This window comes from Paralichthys olivaceus, chromosome 1 (genome assembly GCF_024713975.1).
Source record: "Paralichthys olivaceus isolate ysfri-2021 chromosome 1, ASM2471397v2, whole genome shotgun sequence".
Taxonomy (NCBI): Eukaryota; Metazoa; Chordata; class Actinopteri; order Pleuronectiformes; family Paralichthyidae; genus Paralichthys; species Paralichthys olivaceus.
This window is the reverse complement of record NC_091093.1, coordinates 21,892,650-21,914,346: the sequence shown is the minus strand read 5'-3', so window position 1 is coordinate 21,914,346 and position 21,697 is coordinate 21,892,650. Positions and strand designations below refer to the sequence as shown.

Genomic DNA, 21,697 nt, shown 5'->3' with positions numbered 1-21,697 from the left:
ATACAGGAAACACACAGGAATTTGTTTTCTTACGATAAAAAAGAAATGAGAGCTCAAAAGACGAAGGTATCACCAAAATCTGTTTGTCCATCTGTCATTGTTCCATCATCCTGTATTGCGACATGTATTGTGGTTTTGGTGTGAGTTTCATAATGGTGACACCCCTGATGCACACAGTACGTTCTGGTAGGAAGCTTTAAATGTAAAAACGGAATTTTTGTTTGCATACAACTCAAGACTTCAAGAAGTTCCAAACCTTCAACAGTGGGTGGAGTTAATCTTTTTAATCTTGTTATCTTTGTTAATGTTACACTGTTATATAATAATATAACTGTAAATTCCCGAATTGTGTATTTTCTGTAACAACGTTTTTGTATCAGCAGGGTGTGGGAAATAAAGTTGTCTTTGTCACAATTGTGTGTGTGTGTGTGTGTGTGTGTGTGTGGCCTCACCGTGTGGCTAGTTTATGGCTGATGACTCCGTTGTCTGTGATTACTTCACTAAGACGTAGTTCCAGGTGCACTTTTCCCTGCACGACACAGACAGACACACACACACACACACACACAATTAGACACATTTTATTTATCACATATTATCCATTGAGATTAGAGACAGTTCAAAGTTCTGGTTGTTAACGATTAATTATGAACACTTCACACGGCCAGGTGCCCAGTATCAGGGAGGACATTCACTATCCAGTGAGAACCACTCACTAGATACTGACACCAGTGTGTATGTGCATTAGAGTCGAGTCTGACAACAACGTGCAACCTGATCCAATTGAAGATGTCAGAATAAATTAGATATCATCTTATATCCTATTTAGGTCGGATATAGTTGAAACTTTTTTCCATATTTGATCCATAGTCTGTATTTATAGCCAAAAAACAACAGTTTAACATTCATTGTAAAAAAATACACACACACACATAAAAAATGGAGGCATCCCTCCACCACCAGAGACACTGTATCTGTGAGCCTGAGCGTCATGCTGGAGTTATTCTCCCTCTGAAGTGATTGGATTAATGACATAATGACAGTGTAGCGGTGCAGCTGTCGAGAAAAGCTCCATTAATTAACAGCATCAGTATGCAAACTCACAGGCGTAGCTCTTTCTGGGCCCAGTCGAGCAGAGGGAACAAACACACGCACTTATACAAGTGCGCACAGGTCAAACAATGCGTCCTCTATTGAAAAGAGAAGAGAGACACTCTATCTTCCTACTTCATTTGATCCTTCTCCCTCGCTTTTCTCTCTTCTCTGTCACTGTCTCACACATCCTTCCTCTCCCCGGCTCCTCGGATGAATGTGTCTCTGTTTCAGATCCCTGCTCCAGGGCTACACACACCCATCTGTCTGCAGATGTTACTGTTCACTGTTTACTGTGTCGCTCACTCTGTGTGTGAGTGTGAGTGCTGGGTGTGTGCGTTCCTCTCCGTGTCCGTGTGTGTGGGGGAGTGAGACTGCTGAATAGTGAATAGTATAAAATATTTGATGTATTGAATAAGCATGTAAAACAGAACTGCTCTCCATAGCTGATTCCTGGAATATTTCAAAAAACTATACATGAATCACTGAGATCAATAATGTCAAAATGAATACAGCTCTGCCTGTAGCTAAGAATACAGATTTAGATTACTCAGATTGTCTTTCGGGTATTTTATAGAACTCACATGATCATAGGAATGTACCATTACATTCACTCAGTTTACCAGTGGCCGATGAAAGTCGCTACATGCATGTCAGAGACAGTCACATGCACTGTCACAAACGTCAAATGACAGAAAACTTGACCGTTTTGCAGAGTGATGAACACACATACACGTTGGTAAATGAACCTTCCGGTATTTCAGACGTCTCAGTTAACAAAGCCAATGTAAACTGTGGCATCTTATTTTTAGTAGAATCGACTGTGTGACAAGGTTCGCAGCTCTGACCACAGGTGTATGCAGCCAAGGAAAACTGTCACAGAAAAGTTGAAGTGCAAATGGTGCACACTCTATTTTAAAATTGAAGATGCACAGAGCAAGGATGTGTTCAAAGCCAAGTTTACTCATTTAAAAGTGAAAAACAAGGTGTCTGCACTCAGACCAGGTTTTTGTTGGTCAATCCATCAGGACCGACGAGGCCATGGGAGCTCAGATGATGCACAAGTGCACTTGCTTTTTAAGCTATTAGAATGCTGGACAGGAAAATGACAACTGCATCCGAAACTAGCAAAGATACTAGACAGGGCCCTAAGTGGCTAAGTCCAAACCTTAAACAATAGTCCAAGGCCACAAGTACATGCAAAGCTGTGCCTACAGTCTTTTGTCCACATTTCTGATGCGAGAGCAAAAGTTTGTACAGTAAAAAAAATTGTTGCACATGAGAAAATCAACAGGAAGACAACACCCACATCAGTCTGAAACTGGAAAAGACACCCTGTCACTACTCTTGGTGTCGCTTTGCACCAGGTCTAAGATCGGAACCTGAAACTGAACGATCTACATCTGAGATTGACATTTCAGTCAGGACTGTCTCCCAGCAGGGGAATAAGGTGCAATTTGCTTTGGTATCTGTTTACCTGCATGAACATATTTCTGTAAGACTCCACGATACCCTGTTATTGTTACTCTCCACAGTAAATTAAAAAGACAACCTCAACACGCTTTGATGGGCCGGTGACAAACTTAGCTGTGATGGGGGTGATTGTTTTACCATATACACAGAAGCAGCCAGGTGACTTTGACCCTGCAGCTCAGGTGTTTTAGGTGCACACATGCTTTGTTTGTTAGGGGTCCGCACCACTGCAAACATTAACCTGAAGACACACTATCACACATACATTTGTGCATATACTGCATGCAGGGGAAGTGTAAATGGCTGGGTGTTGTTCGAAATATTCTGATTCCAGTCAATTTACAATACCTGAATTTGAGCACCAATACTTAAAACAACCTTTTTTTCGTGTGAGTAATTGTGTGTGTGTGTGTGTGTGTGTGTGTGTGTGTGTACGTTTTGTCTCTACTGACCTGCACTTCTGAGTCAGCGCTGACAGGTTGTAGCTGGAACCAGGTGTCTTTGCCGTGATATTTCTGCAGGTCCTCTTTCTTTACTGCAACCTTGCCTATGCAAATGGTAACACACGACAGAGACAAATGACATGAAGACATGGACGTGCTTTAACGTTTTCCTAAAAAGCCACAAAAGTTCAGTCGCTAGCAAAAACAAACACCCACAAATGCTTGCATGCCTGCTCACGTACTGTTTATCCTTGTGCCGCTTGCTTGCATGTGTGCACCTGGTGCAGAAACACTTGCAAAGTCACTGTCAGTAAACTGGAAACCCTGTCACATCAAGTCTGAAACTGAGTCACACCCATACACAGACATGACCAGCGAAAGTGTTGAGGATAATAAAAAAAAAATCACACCCTAAGAAAGATTTTTGCAGTTTGTGGTCACATCAACAAACCATATGACACTACCACACCCTGTTAAACCAATAAAAACATTCGTCCACACCCAAACAGACATACATTTACACCGGTGTAAAGTCTATCCATCTCCACCTTATGAAAGTTTTCTTGTTGTCTGTACAATACAAAGCTAAACAGCAACCACCAGAGCAGTTTAGTATTAGGACTGATTTTATTCATTCACATTTTGTTATTTGAACCTTGATTTTCTATTGTTTGGTTGCAACAGTCCAGAGGTTCACCCACGTTACATAACTTATACACACAAACAAGAACGCTGCTGTTTTATAACACAATTGCAAGACGACTGCTGTTTATCAACAACTGTAAGAAGCCAGCCGACGTGCTTTATAGTGTGAAATGATGGTGAAGCCAGTTGAGGCTTTTTTTCTTTCCAAACACTCAACATGAATCAAGAAAATCTCATCTCATCTTCCAAGCTGCGTTAGAGCCTCGGTGTGAAAAACAACAGACGGAGCAGCTGTTTACTCACCGATGCTGGAGTCCCTCCTGAACACGTCCCTGTCGAAGATGTAGAAGGAGAGGTGTCTGAAGCTTCGTGGGATCTCACAGTAAAAATCCTCCCCGTAGAACGGACTGGAGGGGACAGGAGACACAAGTCAACTCAGATTAGATTTGATCTCTCACAGTGTCTCATGTTTTGTTTTTGTAACAACTAAATGCGTCAAACTAGAAAAAGACACCCCCCACCCCAAAGGATTTTTAATGAAGTGACACATATTTAGCGGCTGAAAGACGTCAAGTAGCATCTTGAAGCAAAGAAAAAATGTGGGGGGGGCAAAAATCACCTACAAAAATTAAGCTGCTAATTATATGGAAAATAAATAAATACAAAATCACTACAAGTCACATGTGTGTAATATGTTTTGATCGCAGTATACACACATTCACATTCCAATGAGAGCTTTTTACAGAATTATGAATTCAGTATGTGAATATTAAGATTTACTACCTAATAATTACATTTGAAGTTTTCATAACAACGCAAAAAACTATTATAACTAATTTTCTCATAGTTATAAAATCTGCTTTCAAATCTGAAAATATGACGTGGTTATTTTTTTCTTTAATAATTACAGCGTGATTGTAAATGAACAGTCTTTTATGAAACACAGTTTTAGATTGTTCTGCATCCCCTGCAATTCTTAATGAGCAAAGGGCTGTGACATAATTTACTGAATGAAAAATATTTTCATCAATGTTTGTGTTTTTGCTCCACAAGTAATTAGATGTGATCAGCCTACAACACAGTTGTATGGAGCAGTACACTCAGTGTGATAATTACATGTGAATAATAATCACTTGTGTGATTGGCCTCTTTATCCTGTGCTCGTTCTCTCACTGATTGACTGGTTAATCTGTAAACTGTTTCTGCCTCTGGAACATCTGTCAGTGCTGTTCGTCGTGGTTATTGAAAAATTCAGGTTGGGAGTTTTAATTTCACCTTCATGCAAACATCACAGACAGAAACCTTCCACTGGGACAGAACATAAAATAAAGATCACATGTGTCCACATCTTGCTATGAGTCATGTGGACTCTGCTACAACAATAAGCCTGTTTGTGTCCAGTAGCTGGAAGGTCTGTTGACCGCCGCACTCTGCTCAACCTAAACGATGACCATAGAAATCACAGCAATGAGAATCTCGTGAGCCGAGGCCTCTGGGTCGCCGCCAACAATTACTGACTTCTTCAGTTACTCATTGGACATGAAGACAGACAGAGGCCCAACTGCATCTGTAAACAATACCACAAATACAAGGGGCTTGAATCAATCTAATTCAGTTTTGTGCGGTAATGAGTTCTTCATCAACTCGGCCAAATAAAAAAATTGAAAGCTTGAGGCTGGAAGAGAGTCACAATCTGTTCAGCCAAACACGATCTACAAGCAATGCTGCAATAAAACACTGGACCTGCAGAGCTGCGTATCCTGACTTCATTTCTGAATAGTGGGAGGAAGTGTCCTCCATCTTTATATACATTCTATGGACTGAGGCTAGCTGGTTAGCATGCTAACTTCAGTAGGATAAAATAATTAAAAGAAACAAGAGGGAACTGGGTTATGAGTGAATCGGCTCTAGACGAGTAGAGGAATGAAATTTGACAATTATCTTTTAGACAAGTAAGTAAACAGCTGTCAAGAAACCCTGCCTCCTCCATGTTGACAGATGTAACATGGACCGAACCCAGAAGTCAAGGTACACGTTAAATTCACCTTTTACAAAGATGGTTTCTGTCACTTTAGGTAGAGATGTATCAAATGTTTATTTTTCCAGTAAGAGACTGCCTTGTGATTAGTCAAGCGAGTACATCGTCGGGACATTGATACCGCAGCTCCACACCAGGACCACTACTCCACAGACTGTGGCTTCAAACGATGTCGAAAGCCCAATATTGCAGCACCCGTACCCAGGGTACAACAGGACAAACAGTCTATGGTTCATAACACTGGCTATGTAAATCACACAGAGCATCTTTAATCGTGAACACGTCTGTGATGTTTCTGCACTTTCTTCCAGATATTTCTCTTTGCAATGCATGCAATGCAACATGTTTGCACAATATCAGCCTCTAGTTTTGATTTGACTTTCACTATTGCCCTTGTCTGTATCTACCCAATGAGAGGATGAGGAACAAAGCAAATGGGTGGAGGGGCCCCCAGCTTACCAGAGTGACTTCTCCACAATCTCGGTCCTGAAGACCTCCTCTCGGTCCAGGTTAACGGTGCAGTAACAGTCCCTCATCTTGTTTGGCCCCGGGTATGGAGGGATGTTTTTTGCCTCACCTACAAAAAGACACAGGAGGAGAGGGAGCAGGAAGGAGAGAGTGAGCAGTTGTTATTTAGGGACGCTGTTGTAAGCAATAACAATGTTAATTCATGCACGCTGCTTAAAGTGATGAATTATTTAAGAACACTGAAAGCAGGCCGAAAGAAATTGTTATGCAAGTTTACACCTGTTTTAGCTTTGGATGTATCACAGTACTTTTTTGGACACACAAATATCAAGTCATGCTCTCGGAAACACACATGAATAACAATATAACAAGTGTGTGTATATGTGTGTGTGTTGTTAGATCTGTGAATGAAAGAATCTGCGTGGGACATTTCCTGAATCCTGCTGAAGCTCAATCTGTTCATCACATGTGTGACGGATAGCACTCCCTTTGCAAGAATGTGGTCCAACCACCCACTGAGACACACAAACACACTTACACACACACACACACATACACATGACACCACACAGGTGGTGCTCTGGTCCCACAGGAGCAATAGATTCTGAAGCCGTGGATCCATGTTAGTCACTGCCATGTCCCTGACTGTGTTTCTCTTCACCCTGGGGACCCTCAGGACTTTGTAGTCTCTAGTTACACTGTGTTAACCCAATATTGTGTCACTATTTTGTTCCAATATGATCCATTATCTGCACAGGAATCGGATGCTGCCATTCAGACGACAAGCTGAGCTGTGGAAAACTTGCACTGTTATATTTGGCTTTTAATGAGTAACTTCTTCACAATGAAAGCATGAGACAGTGGGTGGGTGCTGCTACTTGCCAACAGAAACTTTCTCAGTGGCCTTCACCCACATTTTTGGTTTCAAGCTCAGGAAATTGAAATTAATATTCTACTTTTTTCTATTCCTTCTTGCATTGTTTCAGTTTAACAGTTTCAGGGGCCTGAGGAGGTTAGGTGTCTGGTGGGTCAAGAAAATGAGCAAAAGTTTGAGAAAGGTCTGGGATAATTAAAACATATTATAACAATATGATTTTTTTACATGTAATAATTTTGTTTCTCCTTATATTTAATTTGGAACACAAGATTATGAATGCTTAATATGATGTTGCTAGGAAACACTGTATTTTATCAAAAATGTAAAATACATGATTTCAAGCTGCAGCAACAAATTGCCAGTCACTAAAGAAGAGTTCTCTAGTAGCAAATCAAATATTTAACAAACAGGTGATTAAGGGACCTGGGTTTTGTTGTACCACACTGTGACTGATACAAACACACACACACACACACACTGTGGATACTTACAAACTTCTTTACAAAAATTCACCACACAACATTCCCTCACAAATTAAAAACAGCTGGAAAACATAGTACTCAATTACTTTAATTAATTTTTTTTACAGACTCTGTGTGTAGCGTGAGCGCAGAGCAATGATGTGAGTCACTCGTATCTACGTCTTTATCCCTCCACTTCTTCACACTGGTACTTGATCTTCCTCCTGTCTCCTCTTCTCTTTCGTTTAGTCCCCAACATTTATTCTATCTCCTGAAATCCTCCTCATTTACCCAACACACTCCCTCCAAACGCTGGTAACCTCCCACTTTCATTCATGACGTGTGGTCCCTTGACTGGAATGCATCATCCTACAAAATATCATGGGATTACTGTGTGTGTGTGTGTGTGTGTGTGTGTGTGTGTGTGTGTGTGTGTGTGTGTGTGTGTGTGTGTGTGTGTGTGTGTGTGTGTGTTAAATGACTCAACTCCTAATGTAAAAACTTTTCTCTTTGCCAAAATCAGAGCTACTGGATAAGTGAATGGAAACCATCTACAAAGAAGGACAAAGTATGTGCATATTTAATCTTCCAGAGGTTTAGCAGGTGTAAGCACATGTTTTATTCTAACTTTTTTTTGTATGGCTCCTGTTCCTTATCCAAACCATCTTAGATTGATGAGGGAATTTTCAGCATCTGTACTTTTCAGCCAAAAGATAGAAAACAACCAGCTACATCCGTCAAGCAGCATCAGTCACGATACACAGGGGTGACACCTCACAGCTTCCTGTTTAGGGGAGAAGGAAGTGCTGGAGAGTCGTCTTATATTTCTGGATGAGTTGATAAGAAGCAGTGACTGGAGAGTTTGTCAGTTTAAGGGAAGTACGACAATAGTGAGGTTTTTTTTGAAAAGAAGCTTTTGTTTTGTGTATTTGTGCGCTTATGTCTGATGGAGAGTGTTTCCAGTAACCTGCCAGTAACAGTTCTAATACTTTACTGTGTGATCCTCTGTCTTATTCAGCTTATCCTTCTCTCTTACTTTCTTTTCATCCTGGTCCATGAGCTGCTCTTTTCTCTTTCGCTCTCTGTCTGAAGCCCGTCTTGCAAAGTCACCATCCTTTTTCCTTTTTTCAAATTTAGCTATAACCTGATTTCCCTTCACTCTATTTCTGGTGGCTTCCCTTCTTTCATCTTTCCCTCTTTGACTTTCTCCAGAGGGGTACGTTTTCCCCTCCTTCAAGATTTAAAACAAGCAGAAAATAAAAAACAACAACAACAACAACAGCGGCGACAGCAGTTTTCTCTTTTCATCAAGCATCACTGCAGCTGCCCTTGGAGAATATCTTGCCCTAGTAATTCTGAGCAAAACAACATAGTGCAAAGAAACTGTGGGCACGTGTGTGAGCGCTGTGAGAACTGATGATGACAAGAGGATCACCCCAAAGAGGCAGAGAGTGAACAACAACAGATCAACACATTAAAAAAACTTGACTCCTCATCTCAGTCCTGATGACGTATGTAAGGAAGGGGAGGCGAGAACTGAGGAAGCACAAGTGTTTGAAAACATCGTTATGGACGTGGTGAACGTGGAGCTTTGTTTCTCTTCCCCCTCCTCCTCCGTTACTCAGCTACAGCTCTGCTCGATTCGTAATCTTTCCTGACATGAACACATTCGAGGAGACGCGGCGTGAAACGCTTTCAGTGGCTATGTGCTCGACGAGCGCGCCTGTGAAACAGAGGCTTTAAGGAAAGAAAGAAATACAATCAGAGTGTTCTAACGGGGCGAGAGAGAGAGAGAGAGAGAGAGAAAGAGAGAGAGAGAGACGTCAGCCAGATAGAAAACTGGAGAGCGGTTAGCTTTGGAGAAAGTACAACAGGAAATGAGATGAGGAGAAAGGAATTTTGACTGGATCCAAGATGTAGCTTAAAAGCAGCGAACAACCCAGTTACCCCTGACGATGTGTGTCAGTGAGTGTGTGTGTGTGTGTTTGTAATGCAGATAGAGACACCGTGAGAAAGGAAAAGGAGTGAAACTTATACAATATAATCCTCAATTACAGAGTCAAAACAAGAACCCATACACAACTATAAGTCATAACTGTTTCTCTGAAAATCCCAAAACATAAAAGCTTTACACCCACACATCTACTCTGTGGCTATTCACAATCGTGTTTTTTCCGAAACTCTGTTGTGTTTTGACCCTCAGGGTCGCCGCATGCCTCCTTCATAACTTTCCAGAGATGTAAATCCAGTCTGTTTTTCAGTGTTATGGCATCTGACGCATTCATCTGTTTTTCAAATGGGACTTTCTGGAATCTACATGTCCACACTAACGCAACCTCCACTGCTGTTACATGTAGAGAATCTCTGTAGATGCTCACGTGGGCCCAAAAATGCAATCAACATATGTTTTTATGGCTTCAAATAACTAATTAAACCAAACTTAATAACATGAATTCTTCCCAAAAGAGAATTTAAAGCATATTGATTGCCACCTGGTGGCTGGCTGCAGTATAGGTCATAAACTCTGCCTTCTCCATGTTAGTTGATGGGACATAGAAAGGACTAAAAAGTGAAGATGTTTCTGTCATTTTAAGTAGTTCTTTTCACACTGATGAATGTTCAATCTGTTTGTGTCCTGGTTCACTAAGGTTTCATTTATGTCAGGCATTCAAGCGCAGGAAACTATTTTATAGCTACACCATAACAGCCTCATTAAGAAACATGTCTCTAAATTTTAATCAAGCCTGACGTATTTATTCTTTGGGATCTTGCCGACAATTTCTTAATAATGTTCTCAGCAGTGCTTAAAAAGCTGGAGAATACTGTGCTCCCAACAGAAAACAGATGAAACGAAACACATCAGGAATTAATAATCCACACATTTCCTGTCGCCGTAAGTGTCAATACTTATGATTTGTCTGGTTTAGCAGCTGATTTGGTTTATTAGTTGGTCACAGTCAGCATTTATACGCTGCTTGCTGAACCAAGGAGGAGTAATAACCCCACACCGAAACCAGTTGAGCTGCTGAGGTTTTTCACACACAGTTGCTGGAGCAGCATGAGAGTTAAAAGCTGAAGGCGATAAACTGGTGTTCTGTTACTGATCAAACTCACTCTCTGCCTGGTGAAGTCTGGAGCTAATGTTCACACAGATCCGTTAGTCTCAATGGAAAACTTGTGTAAAAGTAAAATACACAAACGGGCAAACAGGGCACATGCAGTGAAGGTACACTGTACAGAGACAATCAGCTTATGATCTGAAAGCTAGTATGTTCATTGATGATGGAAGTTAGAAGTACAAGGAGAGGCTGAGTGGACAGGGTTGCTTCCTCAGGTCTGTACGTCCTGATCGGGACCTGTTTTAACCTCAACAACTCCTCCATTCCTTTACCTAATTATCACAACACATTTTGACTTCCAGAAATAAATGCTTAAAGATGTAGAGTAAGTTCAACTCTTCAATCTCTGCTCCGTACAGCCGCACACACAAACAGGCCTGTCACACACAATAGTGAGACGATATGATATCTTTTGCAATCACAGCAAAGAAAGTGCAAGCAGAGTCCCTGTAATGTGGCGAGCTGACATTGCTCATGTAGGTAGAGGTGAGTATTACCTTGCAAAACCTAATTTAATTTGTTACAGAACTGAAGTTTTGAACGACTTGTTGTTGGGCTAATCTCACTTTTTCAATTGCTTCTCATGCTTCTCGACACTTGAACTTCTCTCTTGACTGCAGAGCCAGGTGTATGTTTTCACTCTTGTGTCATTGCCAGCAGGTAGAGGTCGTTCCGGCAAGGGATTGAGACGGCGTCTCCCACGGGGCGCCTGAAGGACATCCTGAAGGAGCGGCACTCTGGGCGATCAGTGCAGTCCTTTATTTACCACTGCTGGCCCTGCATGCTGGGCCTGTGGTGATACTTTCCCATGTTTCCTGGTACTGTGTTCTCTCCCACAGTGCTGAGTGCAGGAAGAGCTGCTGAACGCAACCTGGATTATTCCACCAGCCTAAAGCTGCATGAACCGAAACGCGTTCTGCGCCAACACACATGTTTACAGCAAACTGCTTCCCAGAGAGCCGGCCTTCTAGGACAAAATGGAGAATATACGCAATACTTCCCCCACAGACAACTAATTACCAACATAACGTAATTATTATGTTACGGCCTCATATGCAGCTTGTTATTACTCTCAACTAAATGCAATCTGAATCCTTTGACTAACTTAGAGCGAAGGTCCTACACACACACAGACGAGGCGGTAAACACCCCCCCTCGTCACTCCATGTCTCCTTTTCAGTCTGGACAGGAGGAAGTTTAGGAACCTCTGTTGGCCAGCTGTCAAGGGAAGGAGAGGAAGGGGGGGGGGGGCTGTCACTACAAAACGACTTTTCCCTCCCAGGCACCTCGCCGTGGCCTGAGTCACCCAGCCTGAGCTGCCTGAATTCAGCTGCCCACTCCCTGTTTGAAAGGATCTCAACTTTTGACTTGGAAACAGCAATTATATAGAACCAACACTGCTGTAGCTAATAGATCAACAATAAGAGATTTTTTAAATATTCCCTGTTCCACAGACACATCTATTATGTCATCGAGATTATAAGATACACTTCACCATTAACCCCTAATAGTTTCCTATTAAATGTTCCCACAAGTATTTTTAAAGCTGCTGTAATATGAACAAAGGGTAAAAATGATATACGTGTAACGTGGAACAGGTTAAGATGACAAACTCACAGAGAAGTACCACCACGCTCTCTTTTGGCCCACAGCTTCAATGTTGTGGTTCATTCAAACCACTCTAATTAGCATCACATTAGCTATTTGCAGTGAAGATACACATTTACCCATCAGGTATATTCGGAAAAACTAGGTTCTCTATTCAAATTTTAAATTACGTGTGCCCTGTGGCATTTTGTTGTGTAGCTCCCTGGTGTAACAAGCATCTTCAGTGTATTTCCTTCCTCATCTTGAATTGTGTGTGTTTAAATCGTCTTTTATGGTGCATTTTTGTATTTGTCTGGGCAGTAGATCAGCAGTGGAATGTAAATGAATGTGACATCCATATGCACGTACATGTGTGAGATCTTAACGAAACGAGGCCTACTAGTAAAAACGTTGCTTCACAGTGCTGCTGGTGGTGAAGAACTCTGCACTGAATGAGCTGGTGACCACTGAATGAGCTGGTGACCATTGATGTGCTGTCAGTGGAATATAAGATATTTAAGTCATTTATTTGTATGCATTTTTTGAAGGAGAGGGAATCAAACTGTTTCTCGCAGTGACAGAGACGTCCAGTGCACATATGCTGTTGTTAATTAAGGGCAAAGTCCCAACTCCAGCTGTGCCACCGTCTCTCAGAGCGCTGACAGACGAAGCCCAGCCTGCTCCTGTATGAGAGACACCACCTCTGTCCCCCGTCTCACTACATCTGCTTTGTATTAGCTTGTTGCCATGCAGGAAAAAACACAATTCTTTTGTAGTCTATTCCAGCCAATCAGGAAGTGAATTGGGGGTAGTTTCCTGTTTCCTGTGTTCCCCAGACAGTGCCGACTCTGGCCCTGCAGCTCGGTTTCCAAAATCATGATCATCACCAGGAAACTGAGAGGAGTCATCACCTGGCAGAGCATAACAATAATAACCCCTTTCTCTCTCTCTGCTACAAATATGTGGCAGATTCTCAGCTCTGAGTCATCAGCCAACCGCAGCCTCATGCCAAAGGACAAGACTCTGATGAAAACAATGTGATGCAAGGGTTACACAGACATAACTGAGAGCAGAGCACCATGGGAATCAGAGTGACAGCAAGAACGACTGCTGCTAGGTAACAGTGTGAACTGGACTGTCGTCACCCTGTGACAGTACAGAGGAGCCAGCCCTGAGTCTGGACTCGGAAGTGACAACAGCATGAATATCCTCAAACTATTTTCCTTTAGTAATATAAAGTCACCAGCAGAGGAATGCAGCTCAGCACATTTACTCATGCACTGTACACACCTAGAAATCTCAGGTAGCCACTATGTGTAACATATAGTAAACCCTTGTTGTTAACGAAGCTCAAGGGGAAAGAATGAACCCTGCTTTAGAAGAATTAGATTTATAAAGCATAGTATAACTTACAATATAAATTTAGATGACTGAATTAATCAATTCATATTGTTTGATACATTGAATTGTATATTATACGTCAGCATTAGCTCGCCTAAATACAATATTTTGCTAAATTTCACTATTGACATAATATAATTTCCATCAGAAGTCTCATTCTGCTGAATTGATATATTAATATTTCATTATAATGGAATCGAATATTTAGCAGTGAGGCAAAGCGGCAAGTATAAACAACACTAGAAAAACTTTTTCCAGGTCTATTACACAGTTTGTTATAGGCGACTAAGAAAGCCACTTACATTAAAATATTTTCACATTAGGAACAAACAGCTATTAAAGCATAAATATTAATTCACATTCTTCACATATAGTACATTTAAACAATTATTCAATTATGAAACCAGTTTTTAGGGAATCCACTCACTGACAAACTAACACACTAAAATGCTACTTATAGATGAACATATTAGATCATTAATATAGTGGGTCATTCAGGGGCCATGTTTCAGAATGGAATGTTTTGACTATTGATCATTTTGATAATGTTACTTCTGGATGACTTTAACCATCATCATTTGTTGTACAGTGTGGTAATAGTACTTCCTCTACAACTGTATTTGAAGCAGTTTGTTTATAAGTAAATTAGTAGGAGACAAAATGAGTTCCTTCAGTCATTCAGGTTCTAGTTTCAGAAACCCATTGCTGAATGACTGAAAATCCATTCACAAAGTGCACCAAAATAATGAGGCCTTGTGATTTAACTATTACAACTGTCCCTGGAGTCACACATCAGAGCACATTATCTCACTGGGACTCGGACCATTTGATTAACTCCACTCAGGGTGGTTCTTTCTTACAGCTGTTTTCCAGGGACTGTACAGCCAATTTTGACAGCAGGTAAGGAGCTTCAAAATATGGCCTAACTTTGTTATATCAGCTCAGTAGAAGAAAAAACTGGCCACCTGAGTGTTTCTTTCTAACGCTGGCTGGCATCACCACACAGTCTGTTTGTTGTCATTTGTTTCCCTCCGCTCATCCCTTCTGTCACATGTTTGGAGTCAAAACAAACCAGAAAGCTCAGCCAGGATGAAATGGGTGCCAGATGTCACAGAAACAGTCACAAACGGCCCATAGTGACCTGAGATAACAATCATAGCCCACACAGAGGAAGTGACAGTTTGCTTTGAATATGCGGATGGATTTTTTAAAATCTAAAAATTGTCCGACAGGTCAGATTACATTTTATAATCCACAGATTAATGACAATAATCATTAGTTTTAACCCTTACTTGAATAATGTACATGCTGTGTCTATGCAACCAGAAACTGAGTTTACAGTGACCTTATATGTTATGCTATATGATTATTATTATTGCCCCTTCTGCAAGGAGGACAACAGATATTCAGATACTCAGAAGTCATACCAACAATATATACACAAATGCAATATTGTGTGGAACATCCAGTCATTTTAGTGTCACATGCTTACTGCCACAAAGTTTAGTTTTTACTGTATCATGAAACTCACTTATTTTACTCTCATTCCTATTGTTATTGGTTCTTCATTACTCTGTAAATACTTTTTTTCTATTATACTATTTTCATTTAATTTTATATCATAGTTTACTCTAGTGTTTTATTCACTGTATTCTATTATATACTGCAACACTATGATCTTGGAGCAAGCTGGCACACAAATGAATCAAAGAAAGATTAATAAGTCTTATCTTGTCTTCTACTATTATAGAATTATAAATATCTATAACAATATGTTGGACCTATGTGATTATAGGATAATGTGCAGTTTCCACTATGTAGTTGTTCCACTTTTACATCAGGGAGCTGGATTTCCTGTCATTTCTGAAACGACACCTCTCCCCTTGAGCCAACACACTCATGGCTCCATTCACAAGATATGCATGCAGCACATGCCAGCTACAAACCAGGGGTACCCACTGGAGACCAGCTACACGTCTAAATATAGAAATCTAGGCTAACAATCAATAGCAAGACAGTCGAGCATGAAGCAGTACGAAGGGGGGGGGGGGGTTAGAGGGTGCAATAACATGAATGGGTGTCTGCAGCTGAGGTGGAGTGAAGCTCTGTGTGATCTGCAGATTAGAGAAAACAACGCATCTGGATGTTTGCAGCTGTAAAGCCTTTATGTTAAACATCAGCCCTCCTGCTCCAGGCTCCATGTGTAAACCCTCTAACGCACATGATGTGGATCCAGGAGCCAGCTGCCAAAAAGCCCACTGTTTCCCACAGGACTGTAAAATCTCCCTCCTTCACATTTCCAGTTTTACAGGAGACGAGCGTGTGATCTGAATTACAACAACACATCCGAGTCCCTCGCTGCCCGGGCCCGTTAACACGGAGTCATCCATTCAGCCTCTAACATTGGGGGCAGGGATTTTTCTTTTCTTCCTCTTACCTATTTTTATTTTAACGCTTTGGAAAACCCGGAGACCTTCCTCTTCCACCGCCATGCTGTCGCCGCGGCTCGTACCCTTTCAGCGGTTATGCGAACGCGGTCCTCCACGGTGCTCGGTTCCGGCCTCTCCAGCGCTCGGTTATTCCAGGAGTTCTGCACATCTATGCGCTCCGGACAGCGATGGTACTCCGGCCCGACCTGCGCCGCTGCTGACTGGGTGAGTGCAAGCGGGACCTCGGCTTAAGTCCGCGGCAGCAGCTAGAGGGGGTGGCTCCACACAGCACCGCCCACAGTGTATGGCGAGAAAGTGGTGCCATTGAGGAAAGTGAACTGTGGACAAAGTCCCGCCCACTCTCCCAAGAGACAGAAGCTGGATGAGACATATTTCTGTTTTGGGTTTTAAAGGTCCAGTGTGTAAAGACATTGAATATCAAATAATCCTGGTGATGTTTTCACTAGTGTGTTTCAAATTGTACAAATTGTTGTTTTCTTTACCATAGAAGGGGCCATGTTTTTTTTACAGGAGCCCAAACTGGACAAACTAAACACCTTTTGAGTTTGTATGGCAACTGAAGGCTCTCTTTCATGTTTGGAAGGGGAGGGTGAGATGAGGGGTGTCATCTGCAACATGTTGCAAAAACCCACTGGCCACGCCCAACCCAGCTGAGAAGTGGGACTAAAGCCTAGTTTATGCTTCTGCGTCGCGTCGACGCCGTAGCCTGACGCGCACCTCCAAAAAATCCTCACTACGCGTTGACGCGGACCGCAAGCGCTGTGATTGGTCCGCTCAGAGCGTAAGTTCCGGCAGTTGCTTTTTCCGGTCTTTCTTCCTCGTCGTACAGATCACCTCCGCAAATGTCTTCTCTGTTGCCTGCGCTTCAACATTTGCAATATAAGCATTTGTTCTTCAATATTGATGAGCTCCAACTCCAAATACAGCTGCTCCACCTCGGTCGCCATTGTTTACTGTTGTTTACTTTACGGAAGAAAAAGCGAGGATTCGGAAATGTTCTTAAAGTGCAGCCATAGCTGGGTCCCCCTTTTCCTGCTGACGCTGATCCTGGGCCAAATGTACCAGATGGATGAATGGACGAGGTGTACAGTGGGAGGGATGTCTGGACAGGCTTTTAGCTCTGTTCAGGTGAAAGGTGTAGGGTATTCATCTGCACACGCTTGAGCCTTTTGGGCCACACCTCTGAGATCACCATGACCATGTTCCTTACAATTATTCAACTCTGCAACATGTTGCCAAAACCCACTGGCCACGCCCCAACCCAGCTGAGAAGTGGGACTTACAGGGACAACCGTCTCTACCAGGGACGAGCTGCAGTGCTTCTGCTGCCGTCCAAGGTGTTGGGATTAACTGTGACTCATTTAGAACAGCTAAAAATCTAATTAGTCTTCATGTCTCATCACTCCTGTTGCTCTGTAAGACTTTTGAGAAGAGAAATCACACACGGCAGTAACCCTGCCGCGGACTTAAGCTAACTGAGGGCAGTAGTGAAGAGTAAAGTATGTTTATTCAACTACAGACTTAAATACGACTTAGAAAGTTTGTGTTTCTATGTTATATTGATGCTACTTCAGTGCATTTAAGAGCTAGATAATCTAATTTGGCAGCTTCAGTTTCTGTGGTACTATACTGAAGTACAGTACTGTACCACACCACAGTTTAGAGATCCTTATTTTTGAGTTCAGTCCAGTTTTCCATAAACCTTTTGGACTTCTGACCACTTACAGAAAGCAGTGTCCAGTGGGGGACTCTTGACACAGGTATCAGATGTCTATGAATTGTAAGTAGTTGTAAGCAAGAAAATAACTTCAAGAAAATAACTTCTAGTAAATAACGCATTGTCTGCCGCGTAACTCTTTATTTACTATGAATCTCCACCACTAGTCCCCTGTGAGTCTCGCCAGCCTCGGAGCTAGCGTTAGATTTGCAAGTTACTTTGTTTACATCCATCTCCAGGCCGAACGGGCCACAGGTTATTTAAGTTCATGACAATCATCAGAGATATGCTGACGATAAACCACCAGGGAAGCAAACATTTGTTGACAGTGCTCAGAAATACGTAGTGGGTTATTGGTTTACTTTGTTTTACAAACATCATTGGAAGTGACTGACACTGAGGTAAGCAAATAAAAAGATGCCATAATTAAAGTATTGAAAAAAGTGGAAAAAGACTAAGTTGTTTTCACAGAGCACCAGTCATATCAATATAACTTATCAGCAGCCAGTAGCGGCTTAATTGTAGTACTTGGTCACTACACAAGCTATGTCTAAATTCAGCGGCCGCATCCTGCAGAGGATACAGGGGCGAACATCAGCTGCATCCTGCAACGGCCACGTACATTGTGATTTAGGGAATTGAGACAGTCTGGTCTTACTATTGCGTCACCAGCTTGTCTTACCGTTAAAGCCGTCACCTGGCAACAAAGCTATGGATGAAAGCGTTCTTTAGTTCATTGAAAATGGTTTTTTTAATGTGTGTACCGTTAGCTGTTGAGTACTTACATTTCAAAATAACCTCCTGACGTTTTCTCCTCACTTTTTGTCATTACCTCTAAAAGCAGTTCAACACTGAAGCACAATGAATCATGGGACATGTTTAGCCAAGTACTACCAAAATCATACAGCTTGTCTTCCTGCTCATGTCTGGCATTAAAGGAGAAGTTCGTTTTTTTTCAATCTGGTCCTTATTTCCAGCATATGGTATGTACATTTACCCACCCATAAAGGTTTGGAGTAACTTGGAGTCCTTCGGACGCTTTTAGATCCACACGCAATCGGCGTATATCCATACAACGCAAGGGTTCGGGGCATCCACAATACAGCCTCTAAATAACGCATTATCTGCCACGATACTCTTTATTTACTATGAATTTCCAGCACTGGTCCCCTGTGAGTCTTGCCAGCCTCGGAGCTAGTGTTAGCTTTGCGAGTTGCTTTTCTTACATCCTGGGCTTTCACTGGGGTGACGTCACCGAGGCGCGCAGCCGCAGATCAGCTTACGATCAGCTATGTTTGTTGACACGCAGTTTGCTGCTGCTAGTTTTGCGCAACATGGCAGAATACTTATCAGGTGCTTTACAGTACAGTATTCTTTTAAAGCAGCTGTGTCCTGGTGCTCGGGCGTATTCACCCGGTTAAAGGCTAGCTAACTTCAGCTAGCTAACGAGCAGCCTCGGAGCCAGCGTTAGCTTAGCGAACCGATTTGTTGATTAAACAGGAAGACAACTCGCTCTCGGATCGCTAAGCTAACGCTAACTCCGAGGCTGGCAAGACTCACAGGGGACCAGTGCTGGCGATTCATAGTAAATAAAGAGTTTCGCAGAAGATAATGCGTTATTTAGAGGCTGTATTGTGGATGCCCCGAACCCTTGCGTTGTATGGATATACGCCAATCGCGTGTGGATCTAAAAGCTCCCGAAGGACTCCAAGTTACTCCAAACCTTTATGTGTGAGTAGATCTACATACCATATTCCGGAAATAAGGACCAGGTTGAAAAAAACCGAACTTCCCCTTTAATCCCCCCACACACATAGGCTGCAATGCCACTGGATTTCTTAGGCATTAATCACCCCTCATACAATGTTTGCAAGGTTCCTGCCCCTGTTTAATCTCCTCATGAATTGGTGGACTCAATTTTGAATTGACCAGAACTGGTTTATAATGTCGAATGATTAATATATATGTGTGAATATAAGCATTGGCTGGCACCATACTCCTTTACTTCAGCATCTATATGTACCCCCACCTTCTCTGAGAACTGAAACATCATCTGGGGCTGTTCAGTCAGTGTGAGTGTTATCCCCCTGTATGGGCCCCACATGCTGCAGCCTGGGCCTGACTCCACTTGATCTCCCCTGATTGTTTCCTGTGTGAGATACCACAAATGCAAAAAGCAACAAAACAGCTTTATGCTGTTATTTTATCTGTGGAGCTAATGATTAACTATTACTTTTCCTACCATCTGAGCAATCCAAGACTGTAAACTGCAGGGAATTTGATACTAATTTACAAATTCTGTTAATACTAAGTTTGTTAGTAAGATGATTTAATTGGTCATGTGTCAAACTGTGCCTAGATTTCTTTCATAAGCACACAAAGCAATACAGTTTCAACCACTAACTGAGCTCGGGAAAGACATATCATGTTAATACGTATTTCTGAATTTCCTTTCAGGATTAGAAATCATGGTTGTGTCTCTCAGAGATCCACAGACATCCACAGAAATGTTCTTAAAGTGCAGCCACCTGAAAAGACAGCAATAGGCGTGGTCCCCCTTTTCCTGCTGACGTTGATCCTGGGCCAAATGTACCAGATGGATGAATGGACGAGGTGTACAGTGGGAGGGATGTCTGGACAGGCTTTGAGCTCTGTTCAGGTGAAAGGTGTAGGGTATTCATCTGCCCACACTTGAGCCTTTTGGGCCACACCTCTGAGATCACCATGACCATGTTCCTTAAAATTATTCAACTCTGGTCTGCAACATGTTGCCAAAACCCACTGGCAACGCCCCAACCCAGCTGAGAAGTGGAACTTACAGGGACAACCGTCTCTACCAGGGACGAGCTGCAGTGCTTCTGCTGCCGTCCAAGGTGTTGGGATTAACTGTGACTCATTTAGAACAGCTAAAAATCTAATTAGTCTTCATGTCTCATCACTCCTGTTGCTCTGTAAGACTTTTGAGAAGAGAAATCACACATGGCAGTAACCCTGCCTTAAGCTAACTGAGGGCAGTAGTGAAGAATAAAGTTTATTGAACTACAGACTTAAATACGACTTAGAAAGTTTGTGTTTCTATGTTATATTGATGCTACTTCAGTGCATTTAAGAGCTAGATAATCTAATTTGGCAGCTTCAGTTTCTGTGGTACTATACTGAAGTACAGTACTGTACCACACCACAGTTTAGAGATCCTTATTTTTGAGTTCAGTCCAGTTTTCCATAAACCTTTTGGACTTCTGACCACTTACAAAAAGCAGTGTCCAGTGGAGACCTCTTGACACAGGTGTCAGATGTCTATGAATTGTAAGTAGTTGTAAGCAAGAATCCATTCCCACCATTTTTAAGGTCTACAGAAGTCAAATGATCCACTATTTCACAAAGACTAAAGAAAAGTGAGAAAAAGGAACACAGGTTTGTGCAGCCAAACCCACAGCACTAACATTTGTTTAACACACACAAAGACCATTTTCCTTTTGCTTTTGACTCATAAATCTACTGTTAATACAGCTGTACTTTTACTCAAGGAAGAACTTGAATGCAAATCATTTATTTATAATGGAGTTTTTTTGCATTGCTGTTTGGGTACTGTCAGCTGTGTGTGTTGCCTCTAGCACCAACACTCAAAGGATTAGCAACATAGCTAATGATGTTTTACTTTTACTCCACAATGATGATTATTGCAACACATATTTAACTAATGTGTTATGATGCGTTATCATAGATAAACTACCCAACAATCTAAGTCTAAAAATACTATATAGAGTTATGTGATATGGGCCATTGTGACAAGTTTCACTTCTGGTACTTAAAGTATATTTTAATTTATCACTTTTACGTATATTTGAGTTTGACTCAAGTACTCTTTCCACTGACTGTGCATATTGTGCCTGTGTCTGCACGAGTGACACAGTTTGTGTGCATTT

General features: G+C 41.9%; 1 protein-coding gene across 2 annotated transcripts in view; it reads right to left on the bottom strand.

Annotated features, from left to right (window-relative positions):
- rasa3 (RAS p21 protein activator 3) overlaps positions 1-16,278 on the bottom strand; it is a 32,315-nt gene extending 16,037 nt beyond the window's left edge. The window contains exons 1-5 of one of the 2 annotated variants that reach the window (XM_069525348.1): positions 16,042-16,278; positions 6,151-6,268; positions 3,957-4,060; positions 3,018-3,112; positions 453-529 (exon numbers count right to left, since the gene is read on the bottom strand). In XM_069525348.1, the coding sequence (XP_069381449.1) occupies positions 453-529; positions 3,018-3,112; positions 3,957-4,060; positions 6,151-6,268; positions 16,042-16,096 (449 nt within the window). In that variant the 5' untranslated portion in view covers positions 16,097-16,278. The remainder of the gene's footprint in view (positions 1-452; positions 530-3,017; positions 3,113-3,956; positions 4,061-6,150; positions 6,269-16,041) is intronic. The other variant, XM_069525346.1, reaches the window with a different exon arrangement.
- Between the last annotated feature and the right edge of the window lie 5,419 nt (positions 16,279-21,697).